Source organism: Scaptodrosophila lebanonensis, unplaced genomic scaffold (genome assembly GCF_003285725.1).
Source record: "Scaptodrosophila lebanonensis strain 11010-0011.00,11010-0021.00 unplaced genomic scaffold, SlebRS2 tig00000001-arrow-pilon, whole genome shotgun sequence".
Lineage (NCBI taxonomy): Eukaryota > Metazoa > Arthropoda > Insecta > Diptera > Drosophilidae > Scaptodrosophila > Scaptodrosophila lebanonensis.
The window spans coordinates 459,455-485,857 of NW_022060529.1; the positions used below are offsets into that span (position 1 = coordinate 459,455).

The window sequence follows — 26,403 nt, forward strand, 5'->3', positions numbered from 1 at the left end:
AGAGTCGGAATGATCAAAAGCAAATAATGGAAGTACTGGTGCAGCTGATAGGCGAACTTGGAGGTGATTTGGTGAGGGGGGTACCATTGAAGGCAACAAGGAAATGGCCATAAGGAAGGCGACTGATTGAATGTGTGCGAGAGATCTATGAGTAACTTACGGCTGTGGGTACACCGCCAAGCTGTTGTTGTTGTTGTTGGTGTTGCTGATGCTGCTGCAATTGTTGCACGATATTAGGTCTTTGCGATAGGGGAAACGCAGCAGCCATATTATCGTTTTGCACCGCCGTGCACGTTGATACCAATGGATAGTTAAAAACCGTGCCTATCGAATTGGGTGGCGCCCGACCACCGCTGAGATTTTGACAGCTGCCGCGATTTAGCTCCTCCACCAGCATGCCCGGCTGTCGCGGCGGCAGTGGCGGTGGCACACAGTCCAAGCCAGTGCTAAAACCCCCCGCGGCAGCCGCACCGCCCGCTCCTGCCCCACTCACCGTCTCCATTTGTAGGAACATTTGCGTGGACATTTTGGGATCGGATAGGGCTTTTGTTTTAGTTTTCGAACGTTTCGATTTGGCGTTGCTCGGACTGTTGTTGTTGGTATTGTTGCCGCTACCATTAGCAGCGATGGGGGAGGCGTTGCGCTGTGGACTGCTAGCACGATCCAAATCGGATATGGGAGCAAACAGATGGCTGCTGTTGGGCGAGCCGTTGCCATTGCTCAGATCCAGAGCCAGCTGGCGTGGCGGATTTCTCTGCGGCAATGGCGGTGGAATGTCCTCTTCGATCAGACTCTTTGAGATCGTAAACTTGCTCTTACTCTTAGAGGCTGCCGCCGATTTGGGAGTCTCCTTGAAGCGCTGCTGCAGTTGCTGTTGTTGTTGGTAATAATATGGCTGTGGCGAGTTACGCTGTTGTTGCTGCTGCTGCTGCTGCATGCTTGGTGTGCTCGTATGTTGGTGCAGCGACTGCGACATGGCATTGAATGCATCCGGCGTGGTTACCACAGTAGCATGTTGCTGCTGATGCTGCTGCTGCCGTTGATGATGCAAAAAGTCCGTGGTATTGTTTAGTGGTGAGGTTATGAACTCTTTCTCTATTTTATTCTTGCGCGTGCCCAACGAAAGCGACGAGAGCGAACGCGGCAATAGTGAGAGGAATGCGGGTGAGGAGTGTGCTGGTTGCGGTTGTGGTGTGCTGGCCTGTTGCTGATGATGATTGTTGTTGTTGTTGTTGTGGATGTGGTGGTGTTGTTGTTGGTGATGTAGTTGTTGTTGATAATGAGTGGTATTGGTGTTGGAGGTGGTTGTGTTGGCGGACGCAGACAAGTGCTGAATTTGATTGGGCGTTAGCATTGCGTTGTTTTTATTGTTCGCAGTCGGATGGTACTTGATAATCGGTGCATCCTGTGGTCACAAGTCAGGTGCCGAATGGCAAGTGACAGTTCAAAGATGCGAGAATAGAGAGAGACAGGTAGGTTGTGAGCATATTTATAGATGAGTACTGTAAATTGGATGTTGTCTTCACCGAGAATTTTACCAAAATTGCTTCGCTGTATCTTAATCTGATTTGATCCGATCCGATCTGTTATGATCTAATCCGTTTCGAATGGTTGCTTAATCGTTAGTTGAACTTTAGAGTATTGTTAGGGTGTTGTTTTTTGGTTTTGTTTTTAATTTTCGGCATTAAATTCGGTGCGTGTTATGCAAATGAACAGCGAAACATATTTGAGTGGACCCTTTGGACAGGCATTGGTTAGTTGGCACGCATTTGCATGGGAATGGGCCTCGCACTTTATTGGCATAAGGGGCTTGTATTTAAAACAAGGGGGCAATGTTCTAGCACGGTGGGAATTTGTTTGTGTGTGTATAAAACAGTGTAGGAGATATGTGTGTAATTATGAGCACAACACACAAGACAGGCACACAAGCATAGATTGAAATTGGTATTGCTCATAATATTGGATATATATACGATCTGTATACATATAGTATGTATGCTATAAAGAACATATACATATATGAGAGGGCGGCAAAGAGACAAGACAATATCCATTTTTTATAATAGTTGTGGAGAAGTGGCATTAGCTAGTATATGTATATCGTATAAAATGTGGCCAATTCTATAAACAGGTGGGCTGGGAACACTATACGATATATATAGAAGGATGTGAAGAGACATATAAATGGCTATCCAGATACCCACCTCAGCGCCCACCTGCCGCAACTGGTCGCGCAATGTGCGTATATTGGCCTCGGAAAGCTTATAGCTAGGATTATTCGTATCGCCTTTGAGACGCTCCAGATTTAGTTTCTCCTGCTCCAACATTTTCTGCAACGTTTGGATTTTGTACGTTTCCATTTCACGACGCTTTATACTCTGCAAAAAAATAATGTTATAAGGAGTTGCGAAAGTATGAAGGGATTAAATGCTTACATCAACTGGCTGAGGACCTGTGATGGATGCTGTACGATCGCGTCCGGATAATACAGGGGTGGATGGCACTATGCCTACTGAACTCGGTCGCGATATCTTATGACTTCGTTTTACAGCCAGCTCGACAACAGTGGATGCTGTAAGTGAAGATAATGATCAGTTTTTTAGACTATGACTAAAATGTCACGAAATTAAGTTAAAAATTTTCAAGTATTGCTTTTGCGAAAGCTTCGGGCGAGAACATTCCATCCAAATGCAACAATGTTCTCGATTATTATAAAGCTGGTCTTACTTGCCGGCACTGTCTGTGCAATTAAGGAGTTTGGCTTCTGGGAAAGCAATGAACAACCTAGGCAAGCTAAAGTCGAAGCTATGAACAATGTTAGGTCTGATGACGACGAAGACAAGCCTGCACTCTCAAAAATTATGCTTGATGATGATGATAAAAGGGAGCTGAAGCGCAAGGCAGACGACTTGAGACGAAAATTTTGCACAAAGGGGGGCATTTGTGAGCCGCCTCCACCTAAAAAATGGGATGAGGCCTTCGACGATGCATGGAAAGACACTTATAGCGCTCTCAAGAAGCTGCCAGATATATGGAGTCGTTTTGCACGCGACATTCAGGAGAGCATCTGTGAATTTTTCAAGGGGAAAGAAAAGTAGGCCGTCAGCCAACAGAAATCGAAAAATTTCTAAAAAATAAAAATAAAGCATACCTTCAGAGCTTCTATCGAAATGTTCTTTTAAAATTAGGCTGCCGCCCATGTGTATAGAATCTTGCCATGATCGTACTGGTAATTAAACTAGCCCTGGTCGCTGGCACTTTCTATATAACGAAAGAGATGGGCGTTTGGTCCAATCCTGACAGAACTAGCATGTTATACGAAGATGCCAAGTGTCAGCTAAAGCCCTATACAGATAATCTGATGCGAAGGTATTGTTGCTGGGATTGCGAGCCTTGCATTGAGAAGGAACCCAAGCCATGGCGCGAGTCTTGGGTAGATGCTTGGAACGATACCATTAGGAAGTGCTTTGATGCCCTCGAGCGTACACCCCACTATTGTCAACGGTTCACCGACGACGTGCAAAGGACCATTGACAATTTGATTCACGGCGATACAAAAGAGTAGGCGCGGCAGAGGTGTCAAAATTCTAGTATATTTTCGATTTTTCACACGAGAGCCCCGCAGAAAATGTCGGTCTAAATTTTTACCAATCAATTAAACAGTCAATCCGTTTAAGCCAACACATTCATTTAATAAAGACATAATACATAGGTTCAATGATGGCGCTTAGGTTCCTCAAACGCTTGGGCCTATTGACCGGCGTTATGCTCTTTACTTCACGACTGGGCTTTTGGCACGAAACAAACAAAAATTCCGACCAACTGAAACCGATCGACATACTGGACATACCGATTGTTGATTGTGGCTATCTGACGCAGAACTATAATCACGCGTTTCTACGCGGCTTCTACTTCATGCATCGTTTGCCCGACTGGACGGCCAGCTTTCTTGAGCACACTGGCGCCATTCTGGACGTTTGTGCCGAGGAGCGACATGGGATCGCTGATGGCAGGTCACATTCTCAGTTTAACAGCGATAGCTTGCCACTTGGTTATGGGTATGAGAATGCCTGCAATCCCATGCGGCATTCACCCACCAATGATCCACCTAGTCGCCCAATAAGGCCCCCAAAGATCAAGGATGACATCACATGTGGAAAACGTGCACCGTCCAGTCTAACCAGTCAAGAATAATCTATCAACCGTCCAGTTTAACCAGTCAAGAATAATCTATCAAAATTAAGAGTAAATAATAGTTTGAAATTGCAAAACTCGTTCTCTTTAATAATTGCGACTGTCCCAACGCTTACCCTTTACAATGGTTCTGTATTTTGTGGTTCGTGTGGGGGTAGTTGCCGGCTTAGTCATGGCCTCACGAAACTATGGCATATGGGGTTCGCAAGAGCGCACGAAAGAAATCTACGAAGATGTGGCAGAGCGAACCGAGCCCCTTGTGGAGAGCTTGCGACTGCGACTCGGCATTGACCCACCACCGCCACCACCGGAAGGCGAGTGGAGATTTCTGGGAGTTTTCTTCTACAATCAGACAGTGCTCACATTTTTTGAGTTTCTGTACATGGTCCCCACTTATATGCTCTATGGTTTGGAACGTGTTCCAGGCTATGTACAGAAGTTGGTCGCATACGCAAGAGAGCGCTATGAGCAGATGAAAAAGGAGCGGGAAAAAGAGGCTTGCAAACGATGTATCGATGAGCGTAGATTGGTTGACCCTCATGGTTCCCAATCTGGCACCTGCAAGCGGCCGGATTCGCAAAGACCGCCAGGTTTAATACCAAAAGATGCACCTCCATCGCCGTACAACGGAAAGGCGCCAAGTCGACCAAGATTCCCGGACGATGATATCTACAAGCCTCGACTAGCACCAAAATGTAAATGTCCCAAATGCAATCAGAGAGAAGCGGATGGGTGGTCCGATCAAAAACCGAAGTGTAGAAATCGGCCAGAGCCCGAGCCGAAGCCGAAGAATAAATCTGAAAAACAGTGCAAAATTTGTCCCAAACTAGAAGAGGAGCCGAAGAAGCCGAAGAAATGCAAAATATGTGAAGAGAAGGAGATTGAAAAGTCAAAATCGGGCCCTAAGGCACCAGTGCAGGAAGGTTGTCCATAGCGAAAGAAGGCTGAGGAGTGTTCAGACTATAGCCAAGCTAAGTGGGCTTAGTAGCTCTCGTGCCTCTCTAGACAATCAAGTGGCGGGGTGTCTGGGGCAATGAAGTGGGCACCCAACACATCGAGGGTGTTGTCAGACTGCTGTCCGACTGAGGGTTGAACACCATTTGGCTAATAAAAATACATTGCAACATTTCAAGCTAAAAAACAAAGCAGAGCGTGTAATTTCATTGCTCCCTGGGTTTTGTCCTATGAGGGTTTCCCGCTAATTTAATTAGTAAATATTTTGATGGCAATTAAAGTTTGGCCAACAACATGTAATTAATGGGGAATGCACGCGACGGCTTGCATTGATTATTCATCACTCGCAAATACGCACCTTTAATCAAACTGACCACAGTGGGATGCTTTTCCAGGCGCACTTCTTGACCATTCACCTGGAAAATTGAATAATTGTATTAACAAATTGTGATTGGAAATTAAGGTATTTTTATTAGAGAATAGTTCACACCTTTAGAATCATATCGCCAGCTACCAGACCAGCGATTTGAGCGGCTCCGCCAGGCTTTACGCTCTCCACAAAAACTGGATTGTCACCGGAGACCTGTAAATGGAAAACGAGGCATTTAATACTGATGAGTCATACCCGGCCGCATTGAATCGTAAATATATAACATATTTGTGCAAAGTAATTTGTATTCAAATTTGTTGCTGGCAACAACTACAACAATAACTCGTCAGAGGCCCCTATGAGGCCAGAACTATAAGTCCATTTCAACACATCTTTCACTTCGTTCGTTTATTTAGTTTGAGTGCACGGGGCAGAGACCGTGCAAAAATCTATAAATTATTCTTATTAGCGGGCCACAACAAAATTTCTCTTGGATAAATGCCAATAGTTGAATTTATACCTATATACTATATGTGTACATTTTGAGCTTTACAAAATAATGAAATACGTTTTAGCAAATGTTTAACCATAAATTCTATCATCAACGGTTAAATCATCTAAATTGTTTTTATATTTTATTTTTTAAAGCTATATTTTGGTAATTAGGGTCAAGAATGGCGATTGAGTACTACTTCTATATAAGATGCATTAAAGGCGACCAATTTTTGCATTGGATTACCATTTTAATTGTAGGCCAATAGCACAGTACGAATATAGGTTATGTTTAAAATACATTGTCTTAGTATCCTAAAGGATCCTGCAATATCCTTCATCTAATACTAAATAATTATCAAATACGCATAGTATAAAAGAATAGATCTGTTGAAATACCAGCCTTACTTAGCAAAACTTTATTCTCCTTACTGAGTATTTGTGGCATTAGTTACAATCTCTCCATTACCTTTAATATATTTATCGTATACGATAGTGTTACTATATTATTAAAAAGATTGTAATTTGAATTGATTTTTGAATAACTGAAATCTATAAATGTTCCGCAATTAAAAGTGAAAATAAGTTGATTTTCAATTTTATGTTAAAGTAATTTTTTACAACATTATAGCCTGTACCCAAAGGGTATACTAGTTTTGTGCGAATGTATGTAACACACAGCAGGAGGCGTGGCAGATTCTTGATCAGGGTGACAAGCCGAGTCGAAATAGCCATGTCCGTCCGTCCGTCTGTCTGTATGAGCGCAAGGATCTAAGGAAGTACAAGAGCTAGAATAACCAAACTTGGTCGAGTTTATTTTTTTTATTCTGATACACCCCCCACTCCCCCGCAATTCCTATTTTTTTTTTTATAATAATTCTTGAAATCATTTTTGGTAGTTACATCCAGTTAGTGCTAATTAATTAATTCAATTTTTATAATAACAGTAAGTACAGGCTATTTTACTGTCGGGCTTGCTCGACTGTAGCGTTCTGTCTTGTTTTATATTTCCATATATTTCAAATAAAATATTCTACAGTCTTATATCAATGATGCTCTGTAATATAGCTGACAATTACAACTTTGTAGAATATATAGGTTGTTTAGGTTTTTTCTTTATTTGTACTATCTATATGTACTGAAGAAATTTTTCAGAAATGAAATCGAGTATAGCAACAGAAACAATCTAATATATGTATTCATGCAGGTTTTGATAGCTTATTAGCCTAATATGTATATGTATGTATAAAAACAAGAGAGAACGCTACAGTCGAGCAAGACCGACAGTGTAATACCCTGTACCCAGGTAAAATTCCGTCACTGAGTTATATGCGCCCAAAGCAGCAGCAAAAAGAGGAAGAAGAAGAGCGAACTTGTTGCTGCAGCTTGGGGGGTTGCACTGGAGAGAATTTGTTTCGCTAATAACTTTTCTTAGAAGTGACCGAATTGAATAAAATTTTGAACAACAGTATATGTAAATTATGTGTGCAAAGTTTGGTTTATGTAGCACTTGAAATGTGAACGCTATTGACGAAATTCTGTAGCGGGGGAAGGGGGGGAAAATTAAAAAAAATAAAATAAACTCGTCCTTACTCGGACCTAGGAGAATCTGGATGCCAACTTTGGTTATTCTAGCTTTCATAGTTTCTGAGATCCTTGCGTTCATCCAGACGGACAGACGGACGGACATGTCTAGATCGATTTCTCTCGTCATGCTGATTCAGAATATATATACTTTATAGGGTCGGAGATGCATCCTTCTGCATGTTACATACTTTGCACAAACCTAATATACCCTTTTTACCCTACGGGTACAGGGTATAATAAAGTTCTGAAACTAGGATATTTGCGTTTTCAAAAACAAGCATACTCTAGAAGGTAAAAACCATGATTCTTGTATTATTATATCAACCGGGAAAATTCATTTGTGCTTTAGATGTTGCAGTTCCAGGATTCAATTGCTTGTTGCCATATTTTAGCGTCAACACGTATCTCATGCGAGTACATACATATGTAAGTATGAGTGAGGTGTTAAAGATATCAACGATTTATAATATGTATGTGTGGAAAACGTCTCCACAAGAAATAACAATTTATGTCAGCAGATAGAGACAGAGAGAGAGAGAGAGAGAGACGCTGAGTCAAAATATAAAGTTCAACTATACACACGTACATACAAGTATATGTGTGATAATAACTTGGAATATATTCATACTATACATACATACATACATAGATCAGAGTAGTCACTGTATTTGTTGTGCACAGAGAGACACAAGTTTGTCGTCGTTGGCTTTGTGCAAATTAATATGAAGTCATCGTGATCAGCACGAGCAACAGCCTCACGTTAACAAAATGCTTGCCAGGCTGCAAACGCTTTCTCATGTGTGTATGTTTGTCTGTATAGTATGTATGCTCTGTGTGTATGTATGTATGTAGCTCCACTACAACAAGGTGCTCGAAAAGCATTACCTGTGCCCCCTATGTTGCCGAGCCTGCGTCATTTGCATTTCAACATCAAATTGCCGCTAACGTTTTGTCATCTGGACCTTGTCAACGCCAGACACATAAGAGAGGGAAAGGGGCAGACTGGCAGACTCAATGCTGCCGATAGTTAGAGACAAGTCGCGCCGTTGTCGCGCGCTTATCTCATTTCGCTAATTTTTACATCTTGGTCACACGAACTTACACAAACACACCAAATAGACAGCTAAAGAAGTGTGCGTTTCTCGCTCTCTTGACTCACGCTTTTTCTTAATCGTTTCGCATTTATGAGGTAATTATTTTCTTTTTTATGTTAAAACTTTTACTATTTCGCCTAAGTTATTTAAACTTTGCGCACGTTTCTTTTTACGTCGGTTGCTTGGTTAGCTCTAGACAATCGACCAAAATGCCAAATCGGCTACTGATTATGGGATTTACTGGTCCGATTTTGATTTCTAGTTAATAACGCTGCGACATGTTCTCAACCTCAGGACTATATATGTGAATACGTATGTGGTAGATAATAAACAAATCAACCTAATTATACCCTGTACCCGTAGGGTAAAAAGGGTATATTAGATTTGTGCAAAGTTTGTAATATACAGAAGGAAGCATCTCCGACCCCATAAAGTATGTATATATATTCTAAATAAGCATGACGAGAGAAATCGATATAGAGATGTCCGTCCGTCCGTCTGGATGAACGCAAGGATCTCAGAAACTATGTATAAAAGCTGGAACAACTCAGATTCTCCTAGGTCCGAGAAAGGACGAGTTTATTTTTTTTTTTTACTTTCCCCCCCTTCCCCCGCTACAAAATTTCAATAGCGTCAATAGCGTCCACATTTGAAATGATACCTAAACCAAACTTTGCACACGTAATCTATACTAATATTATAAAAAGGAAAGATTTGATTGTTTGTTTGAATTGAAAAGGCACCGAATCTACTTTACCGATTTAATGGATTCCTTCACTGTTGGGAACATTATTGGCGGTTAACATGGGCCATATTATATTTGCACAAAAGAATGGAATCCTTACAAAAACACCAATAATGTAACCAAATGTGTAAAAAAATTACCTACGAAAACTCCTAACAGCATGCTAAGTTCATAATCATCCTCGAAACATTGCCACTTTAAATATTAAGGCAATATTATTCAAAAGCCCCCAGCCAAATAAAAGATTACAAGTTGATCGACACCGTGATTGATATTGAAGACATTTAAATTCACTAAGCCCTTCTGGACTGCCGCCACATGAATTGACGGTAAAATTCGGAATTGCAATTATGCTTTTGTGAAATTAAAACCTTCCAAGCATGTGCAATGGGACGAGGCTAATTATTAAGGAATTGCAGGACAATTTAAGTGTAGCTACTATTATCAACGGCCCAGCAACTGGTCAACTAGCTCATATAACGAGGATACCGATGATCCCATTTGATCATTTACATGGATTCAATTTCCGGTAGTCCCAAGGCAAAGCCTGCGAATTAGTAGGGATCGACATACGAACGCAATGTTTTATTTCGGGACACCCGACTTTAGCTTTTTTGCTTGTTTTTTTTGTGGGATGGTACAGGGTATTTAAGAGTTGAGCCTGGTCGACTTTAGCATTCCTTTCTTGTTTGTATAATGGGTCCAAAACTTCAATAAAAACCCACTTTTAAAACGGTCACTGGGAAAGAAAGATTTCAGAAATGGTGAACATTAATACGCCTACTATAAAAAAATATTTCAATGTTCTTTTTGCGAGAATTGTATGGGAAATAAGGGCAGAAAGACCCCAACCTCGATTATCATAGAGTAATAGGCAATAAGCGTTACGAGTTTTATGAAACGCATTCCTGCAAAAACAGGAACATTTATGACAAATTTCGTAATTACCATTTATTTATAGTTTAACGAAATGATTACTTCATTTTTCTAATTTAAAAAAAAATCATTTTTGAGAAAAGAATATTAGCCGGTCTAATCAGTATCTCGAATTTATATGCTATTAATTTAGAACATATTTACTATATATATTTATACATAATGTGCGACGAACTCTTCAGGCAAAAGAAAATCACATTTTCAGTATAGTATGACAAATTTTAAACTTGTGGCTTAATTTTAGTTTGGCTATAAGTGTTGTTGCTATTATGTTAGCACACACGCTTCTGCGAACAGTTTTTCGAGTTTTTATCTCCATTGGAATGCACATACACAACCTATTTACACATATATATATAGTATATATACTAGTGTATGTACATATGTAAGGCACATGCAACTCTTGACAACTGCTAGTCCGTACGTGACAATGTCGCAAAAATGGCCCTTACTTTTGCTTTTGCACCCCGCTTGACTGCAATGATGATAATGTTGTTGTTGTTGATGATGATGACGATTTTGATGTAATGCCTGAGTTTTTACTTTTTAATTGGAATCATGTATGTAATTGGAAGATTTCGATTCGCTTTCTAGAAGTCGTTGCATTGGCAATCAAGAAGGGGATTGACTTACCTTCATGCCGTAGCCAATCTCATCCTTGCGCACAGTCAACGTTAAATACTGAAAGTTTTTTGGTGATGCTGAGTTCGGTGTCGTCGGCGTTGTTGCCTGAGCTTCCGCAATTGACGATATTTGGATTTGAGGACGACGCGTGGCTGCCGAGGCAGAGGATGCGCTCGTCGACAAATTGAGGCTGCCACGTTGGGCGACACCTCCTCCGCTAATATTAGAGGGATTCAATTGCACCCCTCCACCCATTATAGTGCTGTTGATGCTGTTGTTGTTGGCATTATTAAATCCTGTTGGCGATGTGGGTGTAGCCGCTGGCGTTGCTCCGCCACCATTCATGTGCTTCGCTTTATTCTGCTGCTGATAGCTCGCTGGCAATGGCGGAGTTTGCGGTGGCACGTTGTTGTTGGTGTTGTGGTTACCACTGATGCTGCTCGCCAGGCAACTCAAGCTGCTGGCTAGCGATGGAGAGCGCGGAATTTTCGATTTATTGGCCGACTTTAGCTTCTGCTTGTTTTTGGAATTCTTTACAGATTTTTGCTTGGGCGGTGGCAACTCTGGTGGCAACTCTGCGTCTGCGGCCGCTGCTGTTGAGCCGCCCACGGCTGCGATTGTGGCTCCTGCTCCCTCGCCAGTGCTGTGGCTGTCAGCGTTATGTTGATTGCTTGATTCCTCTGGTAGCTCCTGAACCTCATCGTACTCATGTTCATCGGTACCGAAATCAATCAAACTGCAAGATATAAGTAAAATAAACAACAGTTAGAAAGTTATGCAGAAAATGTTGAAAAAATTGTATAAAGTGATTATTCCAGGGACACAAATAGCATGTGTATTTTAATCTATTTTTGTGTACATGGATCGTTAAATTTTATTTACACATTTGCCTTTGTACGAGAATGTCTCAATAAAGTTTTATGTCTTTTCGTGCGGCCAGCAAATAGCTGACATTTTCAAAATACATTTTAATTTTGCATATTTTACGATGAAAAATAGCTGTACAACTTTTTAAACGCACCAACACTTTCAAAGTATTACAATTGTTGAAATCCGCTCTTAAACATTTTTAATTTCCTGAGCTGTTAATTTCTGTAATTTTTATGATGGATTGGAAAATCGTATTTACCAGTATCAATCAACAAATATATTGAATACGATTGATTCAGTTAGAGATTAAGTTGGGGATCGTTTGTAAGTACTTTTATTCCTAACTTAACAATGTCGATAAATAAAAATTAAAAAAACAATCTATTTGATTGATAAATAATGTGGTTTGATATCAATAATTGAAATAAAAGCAAGTGAGAGTAGTGTGGTTTTTTTTTTTACCTTAAAATATTAGAAGAGAATCAGAGTCCTATTTATATATATTCTCTGTACCCGAACGGCGCAAGGGTATAACAAGTTATAACGCCAAATGTATGTAACAGGATGGCTCCATGATATAGATGACGAGATTAACCGATATAAAACAAGAAAGGAATTCTAAAGTCGAGCAGGCTCAACTCTTAAATAATGTACCTGTACCACCCCACAAAAAAGGATATAAATTAATTAATTAATTTAATTTAATTAGTTAGCTAAAACAAACTGCAGCACTGCCGGCAGCGCTGCCCGCAGCTGTTGTTGTTGCTGCTTTGGTTCAACTTTGTGCTGCATACATACACGCATAGGTACGTGATGTAAATGTATGCTGTTAAAACTGAACATAAACATGTATTCTAATTTAATTTAATTAATTAATTAATTTATTCATTTTTTTAATAATTTAATTTTTTTTTAATTTTTCTTTTTTGTGGAGAGTACAGGCTATTTTACTGTCGGGCTTGCTCGACTGTAGCGTTCTATCTTGTTCTTTGTTCGTCTTGTGCATCTTTCGAATTAATGTATATATGTGGTACTTATATCGATATCAGATGAATAAAGAACCATATACTAAGTAAGCGTAACCTTTGATTTTATTTTGGTTTCTGAGGCGATCTGTTAAACTCTCATGCCTGAACTATGAGCTCATCGATGAATAACGAAGTATATGAAGAAGCGAATACAAACGAGCGTTAATCAAAGCCCCTCAACCATACGCCAAAGTCATTTGACAATCGAGCCGCGTCGATAAGAGTCAGTCGCACACTTTATGATAAGAAGAGAATTGACACAAAGAATTTTTGCGATAGCTGTTAAAAAGAAATATGTGACAAATAGTGATCAGTTAAGAGACTTGGGTACCATTCTTGTACCGAAATATTTGTGCTGAAAACCAACTGTCAACAACAATGAAGCTAATTGCAGCTCATTAAAATTGACATCGACAACGGCCATGGCATTGGCATTTGCATTCTCAAGGTTGGCCAATTATGAGAGGAGAAAGCAAGTAATTTCCATCAATTTGTCAGAGGGCATGTGTAAACGATGAAAAGATGAAATTTCCATGCGGATTTTCCCAGCCTATTAAAAACTAAAAAATACAAACCCAACTAGCGCACTAAAATTCAAAATAACTTGATGAACACGCTGATGACGATAATGATGGGACGATGATGTAATGATCAACTACGCTTCCCGATTGTTAAGCCTGTGGGCGCGGTCATACTGGGGTGGCCTGGTGTTGGCACATTGGCAAGGTCTAGCTATCAAACAAAGCGCAGTTAGACAGCCAGTCGGAGCGACGATTGACACAGCCCCGACCGAATGTCTCGCCAAACAACAGCGACAACTTTTAGATCTTTTTAATTGAGCGCAAATTAAATTAGCCATAAAATAGACACAATTTAATTGACATGCTCTTGTTGTTGTTTGTTGATATGGAATGCTTGTTTCATGAATGAAGAGGAACGGGTGGCCGAAGGCAAACCACAAAAAGGGAACTCAACTTTATTATGCCGCCTGAGTATGGAAATGTTGACATTTTTGTGCATCAAATAAACACTAAGTTTTGAACTTAAAACTTTGAAATGAATTCCATACGTTTTTTCCAATTTAGTATTAAATTAATTGAAAACAAGAGAGAACGCTACAGTCGACAGTGAAAAATCCTCTACCCAAATAAACCTTCGCATGCTAAGTTTCGTCAAATCCAGGCGTTCATCCAGACAGACGGATAGATGGAAATGATCGATTTCTCTCGTCATATGCTGATTAAAAATATTCACCAAGTTTGATTATTCTTGCTCTTATACTTTCTGAGATCTTTGCGTTCGTACAGACAGACAGACGGACAGACGGTCAGACGGACATGGCTATATGGACTCGGCTTGTCATACTTATACTTTGTGGGGTCTGCCACGTCTCTTTCTGTGTCTTCCATGTACACTCGCACAAAACTAATATACCCTTTGGGTACAGGGTATAATGACAGGAACTCTGAATAAATTAAACCATTAAATAGTTTAACCATAAAAAACTTCAAAAAATATTCGCATGTGCCTGCAGCTTGAAGTCAAAAGACCAAGTTTAAGAGAGAGTTGGAAAAAATACTTTTTCCTTATAAGGGGTGCTAAAAAAAAAGCTTTAGAGCCACTAAACAATCGCAAAACCTTTGTTTGTCATGTTTAATATGAAAACGGCACAGATTAAAAATGCTGCCAAATGGATCTCAAAAACTATTGAATTTTTAATGAGCTAAGTCTGTTAAGGTTTAATATTTAACACATGAAGTACATTATTGCTAATTTTGAACATTTTTTGACTTTACAAACAGAGCAAATATGAGCAGTAAAATTATTAATTGTTGTGCTTTGGTTGAAATCTAGAAACGTTAGCCCATATTTTGTATGGAGCCCATGTCGCGTTCAACACTATTTGGATCACACGACGTTTTCTAGGAACACTAAAAACTATAATAACGAAGAAAAACTGTTACAGTCCAGCTTAGCACTATATTCGTAGACAGTATTGGGGAAAATTTGTAGAGCGGGAAGGGATCGAGAAAAAAAGGGGTCGTACTATCTACAGATCAGGAAAATCAACATAGCAACTATTCAGCTGCTAGAATACAGGGTTGGAATAAGTATAAGTATTTTACGGATATTCTAGAACTCAATCATATCTATGATTTTGGATTGTCACCAAGACGAAAGAATTTTTTTGACACGAGTCGTGTTAAAGCATTAACGCACCAAAAACAAATCAGCAGCTCGAATTTTCACTTTCAGTTTTCTTCTTCTTTGACTGCAAACTGAGCTACCATAAAAAGAATTCAATGGCGAGCAAAGAAATGCCATATAAACCTGTTGGTGGCCATAAGCCAAAGTAGTAAGCAAAGAAACTCAGTCAGAAACAATAATAATAATAATAACAACAACAAAGACTGGCAGTAGCCACCACAGCAATGGGCAGAGGCACATTTCGAATGCAGCGCCAGCTGACACAGTTAAGCCATGAAAAACACACACACGCACGCACACTGTAACACATCTGTTCGAGCAGCATGATTTTCTATGTATTTATGTTAACAAGTTTGTTCCCAAGAAATGTTTTAAAGCGCCAACAAGCAGGAACAATAACAACAACGGAGACGACTGTCAAAGAAGCGGAAAACCGTGGACTGCGCACGCGCTGAAGGCGTCCAAGACTCGACCACGACAAGCACACCAAGCAACCACAGCCCACCAAAAGCAAAAACCGTTTCCAATGCTTATAAGCGCATGCGCACTCCCCAGTGTTGACTGCATTGCGATTAACAGAATCAACAACGACGACCACAGACATATTCCATGAAAAAAAAAACTACAACAAACTTTAAGTAAAATGCACTCAGCCAAGACGATGGCCAGAAACCAACAGCCGGTCTAGCACCGACCACCGATCACCGACCATCCGCCATCCCCAGTACAAGTTGGTCAGAGACGCCGACGCGGTTTTTTGGCGAGGGCGCCCGCCATGCTCGTTCGCCTGACTGAGTGACCGGCAGAGTGCCCACCAAGCCTACTAAGTATGGTCGGCCCCAACCCAGTCTGGTCTGGTCTCGTACTGCTGGCCGGTAGACAGGTTTTCGAACGGCACGGAACCCACGCATATGGAATATGCATACATACATAAGTATGTATGGTTTACAGATTTTTCTTCTATTTTTCCATCGTTAATGCACTTTATGCGTTCGCTTTGAAAATGCGTCCAAAGTTCCCTTTCGGCACAACCATTGACCATTAACAAACTTGTCGTCTTGCATGACTTTGGCGTGCGGTAGTGAAATCTTTTTGAGAATTTGTGCATACCTACATAGAAGCGATTGGGGGACGAAGAAACTAACGGTAGTTAGTTAGTTACAGATTTAAAATAAAAACTTAGAAATCCATAAAGTTATTAGCGAAACAATTTCACTCCGGTACTATGCCCACAAACTGCAGCATCAAGTTCTCTTCTCTCTTCTTCTTCCTTTTCCTTCTGCTTGAGGCGCATATACCTCAGTAGGTGCAGGGTCGGGTCTGTCGGGCCTGCTCGACTGTAGACTTTCTCTCTTGTTTAACGGATAGGAATAGTAATAGTACTGCACTTTTAGACGACTTTTTTGAAAAATGTTCGTCAAAAGTAGCTGTTCTACAAGTAACTATCTTTCTTGCATGCACTTTTACTTTTCTTTTCAAAAATCCAGCTACGATAACTAGGAGTTTACCGCATTTAAGAATATTAAGAATTTTGTTGCTGCTTTTGGTGACGGAGAAGTTTTTGAAGGGACATGCGGATGCATAAGAAATGATCTTTGTGAATTTGATGGTAGAGACACAATTACCGTGACATTATGGGACCGTTTGAATGATAAACTAAAGGAGAGACATGAAATGTATGTTTTATTAAGTATTAATTAAGAAAAGAATCTGGCGTGAGATATTGAACTTATACTAGTAGAAGGAAGGTTGAATTTCGGCTGAATAGAATATCATAAGCTCACATAAATTTACTGTATATATAGATATTTACAATTGAGGCGATGATGTGTTCAACGATTTCGCTAACAGACTCAACAATAGGCCAAGATTTTATTCATTTTTTTTATCGACTAGTCGTCAGGGCCGAAAACATAAAAGGTAGCAGTTGGGGAGTAGCGCACGAAACAAAGCAAAATATAATGAAAACACTGACGAATAGTAATATAACTGGCATGCCATAAAATGCGGCGCACACACACACTCAAGTTGGAGTATACTTGGGAACTACAAAGATACACACCCACCTATACCAACATATAAACATACGAGTATAGGTATACCTCGCGTCACCACCCAAACCAAAACACCACAAAGGGCACTGACACTTTTTTGTGAGACTCGACTGAGCCTACAACTGCGATTTTAAGTTGTTTCTTTATTTTATGGATCCATGTACATATGTATCTATGTATTTATAAAGCGTCGCTGCAGGCGGGTATAAATATAGGTATGTACATGCTATATGTAGGTAATGACTTGTCATTCGTAAAACAATTAAAAATATGTATATATTTTAATTACGAATACTTGAATACTTTTGCTTAAGCCTTTTAAGTTGCAATTCAATCATAGAATTGGACCGCCTTTCCGTTATATAAAATGAAATATGTTAAACGATATTAATGTTTTGATATTATTCTTATTAAAATCAAAACAGTTGTCAGATTTAAAATTGGGAAAAAATCACTTGACTGTTAGAGTATGTACATATATTGAACAATTTTATAGCTGAGGAGTGAAATCAATTTGAGAACCCAATTATTTAGCGCTGGGCTCTACACTCTCATGAATTCTGGCAATTGATGGAAGACTTTTATAAATCCTTTACAATTTCATGTACACACTTTGTACCCTTTCTATACAGCAAGGAATAATGCTGTCTGAGTATTTACAAATGGCTCCACGGTTAAGGGGAGGTATAGATATTAATTTATTTATGGTTACGGGACGAGTGGATTTAAATATTGATCAGTCACATAGATAGAGCAGCACTACTTATTGCTTAAAACAAGAGAAATTACTACAGTCGAGCTAGCCCGACAGTGCAATACCCTGTAGCAAACTTCCAACACTGAGTTATATGCACCTCTAGCAGAAGCAAAATGAAGAAGAAGAGCGAACTTGATGCGGCAGTTTGTGGGCGTAGTACTGGGGTGAAATTGCTTCGCTAATAACTTCTCTTAGAATTTAATGAAATTCAAAACAAAAGTGGATTATTGTATATTTATTACGAAAACAAAGTTCGGTTTATGTAGCTTTTAAAATGTGGACAGTATTGACGAAAGTCAAAAAAAGTCCGTAAAAAAATTATAATAGTATTAAACTCATATAGACTAGGAACTAGGAGCGTCTGCATACCAAGTTTGGTTAACGTGCACCCAGCCGTTTACAAAATCCATGCGTTCATCCAGACAGACGGACTTACGGACATGTCTAGATCGATTTCTCTCATCATGCTGATCAAGAATATATGTATATACTTTACGGCTTTCTGTCTGTTACATACTTTGTACAAACCTAATACACCCTATTCGCCGTTCGGGTATAGGGTATACAAATTGTGCTTAATTAGCTGTTCGAAAGGTAATGAAACAAATCATAAACGTACATATTTTCCAGAAGGAATTTGTAAACAATAAAAATTGAGCATGTAATGTTCGGAACTGATTTCCCTTTAAAAGAAATGTAGCAAAAGGTGTAAAATTCAGGGCATATCTACACATACATATGTGTACATAGATACATGGGTATCTATGTTTATTTTGCTGTAAATGGAAAAGTTCCCGGGTATTAAGTACAAATTATTTATAAACACATGCATGTGGACGTACACATGTAGATTTCGATCTGTACTGGTATTTATATATTTTGTCATAACTGTAAGGCAGAAATTTTTTGAGAAATGCAAACCGAGAAATGTAAACAAACGTCAAGGTGAGGTCATCGACGGCGGCAGCACAGCAAAGAGAATGGCAACCACTGAGCGACCAAACAGCAACCAGGCAGGCCAATCCAATCCAACCACGAGCCGAGCGTCTGGCACAATGACGGAACATGCACTAAAAACACGGCGCACACGAACATCAGAGACATCCCACAGACACACACACAAAACACACACACACACACATACGCACAACAGAGAAGCATGCTATCAGGTTTATTGCGAAATATTTTGTCACAACAATACGAGCAGCAAATGCACACTCACAGCAACTAAGTTATATTGGGGTTGAGAGAACCCAAACGTCTAACCAAGAGTATTATCTTTACATTGTCGGTGATGTTGACAAGAAGTTGGGGAATAATTGCAATTGTTTTGGGTTTTTAAAAGCAAGAGTCGTTTCACTTTTTGCTACCATATTTGATTTAAATTCGAACCCCCGTGCAAACATCAAGCAAGCACGCAACTTTCATTTTGCAATTAGACCCAACGACCACGTCTCGTGGCCGGCTGCCCGACCAACAATAATAATAACAACAACAACAGCAAAAGCCACCACCAAGGGAGTGCAACTACAGTCCAAGTATTCGAAATAAGCATTTCACAGTTTTCAATTCGACGCTGCGTGGACGTCGGCAACTGTTATATTGAATTTGTATATTTGTTGTTGCTGTTCCTAGTTTTTGTGGATACTTCTCTGGTGCTGGTAAAGATTTCTGCGCCCAGAATTTATGAGTTTATATGTACCTATGTATATACTATAATGCATATTTGTGGAGTAGGAATGGCGTTCAATCTCTTCATCGCGTGCAAGTTGTGCATAAACTTTCGGAGAAGTCGCGACGCATTTAGTGGCAAATTGGAAGGCTCTTCAACTCGACGGCCATTTCGATTCCATTTGCAAAATGAGCAGCCTTATATGAATTACGCGAATGAAAAAAAAAATAATATTAATAAAAAAAGTTAACAACAACAACAAAAATGTAAGAGGTCCCGCTGCGTTGGGTGAAACATGTTGACCATTTCAAATGCGTTTTCGTGGCGAATCCAAATGTTGCAGATATAGAAAAGGTGGCCCAGCCTTCTGATTTTGGTTTTCAGGCATTTGGGCAAATTTGGAAAATGATTGGCTAGCCGCTGCCACCGCCAAACCAATGTTATGACTTAGCTTTCAGTTCGTGTATTTATAATAATCAAATTAATATAGAAATGAATCGTTGCGTTTTGGCCGAGACTTCGTCGTCTTAGGCGAGTTAGTGACTTGGGCGCTGGCCGAGCATTTTCGTGCTAAAGTAAATATTGTTGTTGACTTTGGCTGTTATTTTTTTTTCATTTGCTAGGTATCTTCGAATTTTTTCTTTCTATCTTTTTGCTTTATTGTTATTATTAGATTTTGTGTCTATGTGTGGCGAGCGTGCAGGAAATTATAAAGTCAAATTGTAGTATGAACTTGTTTGCTGAGGAGGTTGGCCAAAATCTTAATGAATAGGCAATAGGAACTGAACACACATGCTATACAAACATGGTATAGACTCAAGTGCCACGTAATGTTGTAAGCCACAGGCCACTGCCCTAAATCAATTTCATTTTAAGGCGCACTACCAAACCAATTGGCACACAAATAAAATCGAAGACAATCGCAATCGCAAAAGTAAATAAAGCAAAGGCCAAAACTATGTTATGTTAGTTACCTACTTTTTAGATATAGCCATGCGACAAAATGAAATAGAAAAGAGAAAGAAAACAGCCACAATAACGAAAACTGAACAATGCGAACAGGAGAAAATTGGCCGCTCCCAGCTTTAAATTTATTAAGTCATCAGACATTTATTGCTGTCGCTCGCCGCTTGCACTCATTGGATTGCCGCCGATAACTGCCCTGGCGGTCAGTTGATCAGTCGATCAGCAGAGCACTAAAATGGGTCAGCATATTGTATTAAACGAATCTTAAATACCCTCAAAAGTACAACATTTTAATTGTTTATAGCTTAGACAAGGATTCCTAATTTCGCATCAAAATATGAAATAGTCAATTGAATAATACTTTTTACTTCATTTAGGAGCCACCTAATTCTATACCACTGTCCATCCTAGCTTTATATAAAATTAGCGCTTGAAATGATATTATCATTTAATTAGAGTCGAAGGGAAATCTTATTATTTATAACTACTTATTAACTTTAGAAAATTAATAAGAAATAACGTATTAGATTCTCTGCAGTCTATATTAGATTCTCTGAAGTCTGTATTAGATTCTCTGAAATCTGTCTTTTATAGCGTTCTGTGAGAATGTTTTATTTACTTAGACAAATTCTTCCTGGCAGAGTATCTGGAATATTGCTTATTTATGAAAATTGAATATTGTGTTTGTTATTCTGCGCTGGGGATATGACAACCATATACATATGTATATTTATGTATATGCGTATATAGGATATAAAAATGTAAGTACAAATAATACAAAGATAAAGATTTATCGTCATTTGGGCAGCAGGCGGCAGGCGCATGAGTAATGCGATTTTGTTGCAGTCTCTTATTCTTATTATTCTTCAGAGTCCGAAACAGAGTCTGGCTGAGACTAGCCTTTTGCAGCTGTGCACCACCAATAGATATGCTATATACTTATGTACATAATACTTACATATGTATACATGAACAAATCTAGGTACTTACATACACACATGAATGCAAAACTGGGGGCTTTGTTTGATTTCCAAAGCCGAAGTGAGTAATTAAATGGCGCTGTTGTTTGTATGTCATGCGTCAGTGATTATTTGTCCAAGTCTCCCACTCTACTGATATTATAGGAGCCCATATGTCTATATCTGTGTGGCAGTTGTTGTGAGGGTTCTTATTTGTGGGTGTGTTTTTATGTATTTGAGGTTACATGCAATAATTTTAAATATTTCAGTTTGTCCCAACACTGATAAAATTCTCAACAAGAACATTGAGCTCATAGATATATGTGTTCATATGAACAAGAAAATATTGAAAATATATTTTGTCAATTAAAAACCTACATAGAGCAAATTTGATAGTACGGGCAACGCGTTAAGTAGGACATGCTTTTAATTATCATTGCAGTCTTTAAAATCCAGAAACTACTTCATTTGCCAGCTCAGACACCTTTTACTTGCATAGTCTAAGCGCAGGCATTAAATATGCAGAATAGCATAGTTTACACAATACGGCAAAAATAAATATAAAATGAAATTTCCAGTTTCCTTTAATAACCTTTGGTACTAAAAGAACATTTTATAACTTGTTTCTCTCTTGTTCATCAAAAAGATATCACCAACTATGTTTGAAATTTATTTATTAATACTCATCTTTTTATATATTTCCATATAAATCGGTATTGATCCAATCGCAATGTTCAAGCATTTCGATCGCTCAACGCTGCCCTACAGATGGCATCGCATTGCCAGACTACTTGTTTGTTATTTCAAAATGTTTATTATTTATGTACAAAGAAATGATCAGTTTTACTATACTTGTACAAGCATACAAATTTATTCGCTTTCGATATAAACAAAAAAAATCATATGTAAGGTAATTTACAGTGATGGAAAAAATAATAGAAACGAAAAAATTTTCTTCGTTTATTCGAATTTTCTTCCACACAAATGTTTTCTTTCGGAATGCAATTTTTTTCCTAAATATTCATCAGATTACATGTTTAAATTTATTTTAAAAAATAAGCTTTTTCAAAATTTAGATCGCGAAAAAAAACTTATTTTTTTCTTTTTGGGTTGGAATAGAAACGACATAATTTTCCATAAATTGCCTTTGTTTTTGGACTTAAGCCCAATAACATTCTTTATTAGTATCCCCCATAGGTGCTCTATGGGATTCAGGTTGGATGGTTGTGAAATCCGTTCCATCAACATTTGCTTTCATGGAACTTTATTTTTGCAAGCTGCCATGTGTGTTTAGGGTCATTATCTTGAAAAAACTCCCACTCCCATGCCGGTAATTTCTTCCTCAGAATATGGAAGCAATATGCTGTTAAGTATATTAACGTAATCCATGGCGCAGATTTCATCCTTAAGCCAAAATACTTGTCCAAAACCCAAACGATTATGTTGACACCACCATCCTTAATAGTTTTTATAGTGTATTCCGGATCATGAACTTCCTTTTTGGGGCGACTTACCATCACATCCCAACAAAATTAGCTTAGTCTGATCAAAGCACGGGTTATGGAAAAGTAATGCGACATCTGAATTTTTCTTTTTCTTGCAAAATGTGCATTCAAATTACCATCTATTCTATTCCCTATTTATTATTGTACGACTAGAAATAAGTCTATTTAACTGCTTTCATAGATCTTCTGATGAAACAAGTAGAGAAGCTAAAGTAGGGTATCCCGACTTTGAAATACAAAATACACATTTTCTGCCTATTCACATAAGGCATCTGGGACTAAAATTTTGTATCCCTAGGTCTTATAGTCTCCGAGATATAGGCGATTATACGAATGGAAAATCGGCTTATATTTTTTGATTTCTAACCCAAAAACGTAGTCACCTAACAAATTAGATCACACAGTATATATTTCTTCCAGAATACGTATTAGCCAAGTGCGTAGTAGAAGAAACCCATATACATAACTTGCCCAGAAATTGAGGACTGGAATTTTTAGTGAAAAGTGGAATGTCGTTTCTATTATTTTTCCCATCCCTGTATATACTGTATGGTTTGAATCAAGTGGCAGTTGAATTCAATCTGCAGATATATACTACGTATATATGGATTTGTATACATATATGTATGTACTCATAGACATATGGAATCATTACAAAAACAACACCAAATGCAAAAGTTGGTAAACAGAAAGAAAGGCACTCGATTGACTGCTGATTAATATTTGGTGAAACAAATTTGTTTAGTCTATGATTTAAATAGAAAAAAGCAACAGAAAACAATACAAATTTCATTGCTTTTTAATTTGGAATTGGTGGTCGATAGAAAGAACTATTTATTCGCTGTGACTAATAAATTGTACAAAAATTGACCAATGCGCGCTGCATTTGACAAATGTTTCTATTAATTTAAGCAAGCAGTTTTCCAACGTCATTCGATCTCTCATACGAGCCTAGGGAATCTGATGAAGTCATCAGAAATGACTAAATAACATACAAAACTGCAGCTACTCACCGCTTTTTGATTGATGGGTCATCCATGAAGTTTCTCGGGTTATCCAATACCAAATATTATTCAAATTGCAATAGTCCGACCTCCAATTAGCCGCCGACGAAGACATGCGTGCTTAATGGATAAATGTAGTTTCTGTTATTGTTTATTGCCTTTGCCCTGTGCTTGCTGCTAGTGCTATTTTTATATATCCCAACTGGCAGCAGACGAGAAGAAGGCTGCTCTGGATATTGTGAAAAGGCACTGAACTCACTCCAATTGACAGAAGAGGGCAAAATGCCGGGCGCGGAATGTGTTTTGGGCAAATAAAAATACTTTTGAAGCACTTCGTATGTTGTCGTTAACTATTTTTAAATATGCGAAATTTTTCTTGTTGTCGAGTGCAGCTAAAACTGTGCAAAAAAATGCAAAGAAAAAGGTGGCAGCAGGAAACTCCAGCTCGGTTTGTTCTGAGTATGATTTCACAAAATATTATTGGTATTGTTTTGTTGCCAGGTGACGTTCGTGGGTTGTGTGTTTATGCAAGTTATGCTGTAACTGCAATTAATATTATTTTAAAACATTCAAATTTTATATTTGTTATATGACTATAACTCATCACTTAAATCACGTTTCATTCAAAAAATTCACAATTGCACTAAATGTGATTTGGAAAAATGTATTTATTAAAATAACAATGACAATATTCTTGTCACATGCAATCAGCGAAAAAGTATTTTGTTTTCGTTTTCGACAACGACGCTCCTTGCGCGGGCTGTCACTGGGAACTGTCGTTGCTGCTTCTTCTTGTTCGCTTGTTGGGGCGCTTTTGTTTGTTCAAAACACAAACACATTCATGCATTTGTGCACTCTTTGGATTTTGGCGCTCTCACAACTTCCGTTAACGTCTGCGCACTGAGCAGCTGCCGTTGTGTTTGTTATTGTTGTTGTTGCGCTGACTAGTTTGGTTTAATAAAAAAAAATAACACACACACACACACTTTGTGGTCGGCGACGGCTTTTAGTGGGGGCGTGTCGCGACCAAAACTGGTTTTAGCCGAAAAACGCAACACACAGCGCTTGAACAAAAAGAATGCAAAAACAAAACACAAATAACTAATGGATGTAGGTAGTATGTAGAAGGGTAACATTTTATGGCCGCTTTAACGCGCTTTAGAAACTCTTGGTAGCTGCTGTTTGCGCAACAAAAATAAAACGTGCGAAAAGCTAACGTCGGAGCCCTTGCTACGCTTAAGCCGTTCTCTCTTCCCCACTATGCAAATGGGGATCAGCAGATCGGCCAGTGTTGCCACGAATCATAAAGTGACAAGGCACAAACAACACTGGCAGCTGGGCGCGGGCGTATTTGTGTTGTGTGTGTTGCATTCGTATCTTTGCGAGAAAAACATAAAATAAGAAACCGACGCACACATACATATACCATCATTGATTGAATGCAAATAATGCACCCATTGCATTTTCTTCTCAAACTGCCACGACACGCACACACACAGTAAATTTAAATTACAAATACGAGGAAAAAATTTGAAATTGGAAAAGTTAAAGCAATTAATTGGGGCGCAAATGTTTAATTGAATACGCATGTGTGTGCTTGTATATGTGAATGGTTTGATGGTTGGTTGGTGTGGTATTGAAGCGGGGGTGCGAGTACGATCATACTTGCTGCCGCGACAGCAGGCATAGGCACAATTTATGTGTGAAAATAATTGTCAGCGTGTGTGAGGGTGTGTATGTATCTACATACGTGTGTGTGAGTGTAAAAGATGTTGAACTCTTGAACTGCAGCATATGCACACTTTTATTTACTTTTCAACGTACACATACATAGAAGCAAACACACACACAAACAAGAGATGCGATTGTTTTTCCTTCATACAGTACACAGAGCTGATCTTTAGGATACATGTACATACATACATATAAACATGCATCTATAAATATAAAATGTAATAACAGAATTGACTGCACATGAGTTTTTTCTTTTAATTATAACATCCAACAAGTGGCGGCAGCGGCAGCCATATTGCTTTGCTCTGTGTTGGATCAACACACCAACACATAACTCACGCACTTTGTTGCTGTTAATTTTTCATACACAAATGCACGCAGACAAATTTGTTTAATTTACCACCGATCCTAACAACAACAATGCACATACATTTTTTAAATAATTGCAATATTTATATTATCACTGCACTTTTCCATATGCATACATATATGTACGTTTCATTTAATGCCCCTTGATGGAACTCTGATCGATGATCAGCAAAATAACGCACGGACGCGAAGTAATCCCATTGCGCATTATTTGATTTTAACATTTCTGGTTGATCGATTGTATTGGCGGATTTTTTTACATTTTATAAAAGCGAATTTAC

At 38.8% G+C, this 26,403-nt stretch overlaps 4 protein-coding genes across 6 annotated transcripts in view; 3 read left to right on the plus strand and 1 right to left on the minus strand.

Moving 5' to 3' along the window:
- LOC115633450 overlaps positions 1-26,368 on the minus strand; it is a 90,644-nt gene extending 64,276 nt beyond the window's left edge. Inside the window, exons 1-8 of one of the 3 annotated variants that reach the window (XM_030530906.1) lie at positions 26,239-26,368; positions 24,029-24,562; positions 11,006-11,732; positions 5,639-5,731; positions 5,507-5,564; positions 2,436-2,572; positions 2,205-2,378; positions 161-1,405 (exon numbers count right to left, since the gene is read on the minus strand). In XM_030530906.1, the coding sequence (XP_030386766.1) occupies positions 161-1,405; positions 2,205-2,378; positions 2,436-2,572; positions 5,507-5,564; positions 5,639-5,731; positions 11,006-11,732; positions 24,029-24,054 (2,460 nt within the window). In that variant the 5' untranslated portion in view covers positions 24,055-24,562; positions 26,239-26,368. Of the gene's footprint in view, positions 1-160; positions 1,406-2,204; positions 2,379-2,435; positions 2,573-5,506; positions 5,565-5,638; positions 5,732-11,005; positions 11,733-24,028; positions 24,563-26,238 lie in introns of those variants that run through there. The other 2 variants (XM_030530913.1, XM_030530921.1) reach the window with 2 other exon arrangements.
- On the plus strand, positions 2,688-3,165 carry LOC115633504. Its single transcript, XM_030530969.1, has one exon. It carries the CDS (start codon positions 2,697-2,699, stop codon positions 3,096-3,098), a length of 402 nt encoding a protein of 133 aa, XP_030386829.1. The 5' UTR covers positions 2,688-2,696; the 3' UTR covers positions 3,099-3,165.
- LOC115633515 lies at positions 3,182-3,718 on the plus strand. Its single transcript, XM_030530979.1, has one exon. The coding sequence runs from the start codon at positions 3,218-3,220 to the stop codon at positions 3,563-3,565; it is 348 nt and encodes a 115-aa protein (XP_030386839.1). The 5' UTR covers positions 3,182-3,217; the 3' UTR covers positions 3,566-3,718.
- Positions 4,287-5,339, plus strand: LOC115633493. Its single transcript, XM_030530960.1, has one exon. It carries the CDS (start codon positions 4,319-4,321, stop codon positions 5,126-5,128), a length of 810 nt encoding a protein of 269 aa, XP_030386820.1. The 5' UTR covers positions 4,287-4,318; the 3' UTR covers positions 5,129-5,339.
- Positions 26,369-26,403: the final 35 nt, after the last annotated feature.

What these genes read in the sequence shown, in the direction of transcription:
- LOC115633493 (XM_030530960.1), top strand. Translation starts at nt 4,319, where the DNA reads ATGGTTCTGTATTTTGTGGTTCGTGTGGGGGTAGTTGCCGGCTTAGTC.
- LOC115633504 (XM_030530969.1), top strand. Translation starts at nt 2,697, where the DNA reads ATGTTCTCGATTATTATAAAGCTGGTCTTACTTGCCGGCACTGTCTGT.
- LOC115633515 (XM_030530979.1), top strand. Translation starts at nt 3,218, where the DNA reads ATGATCGTACTGGTAATTAAACTAGCCCTGGTCGCTGGCACTTTCTAT.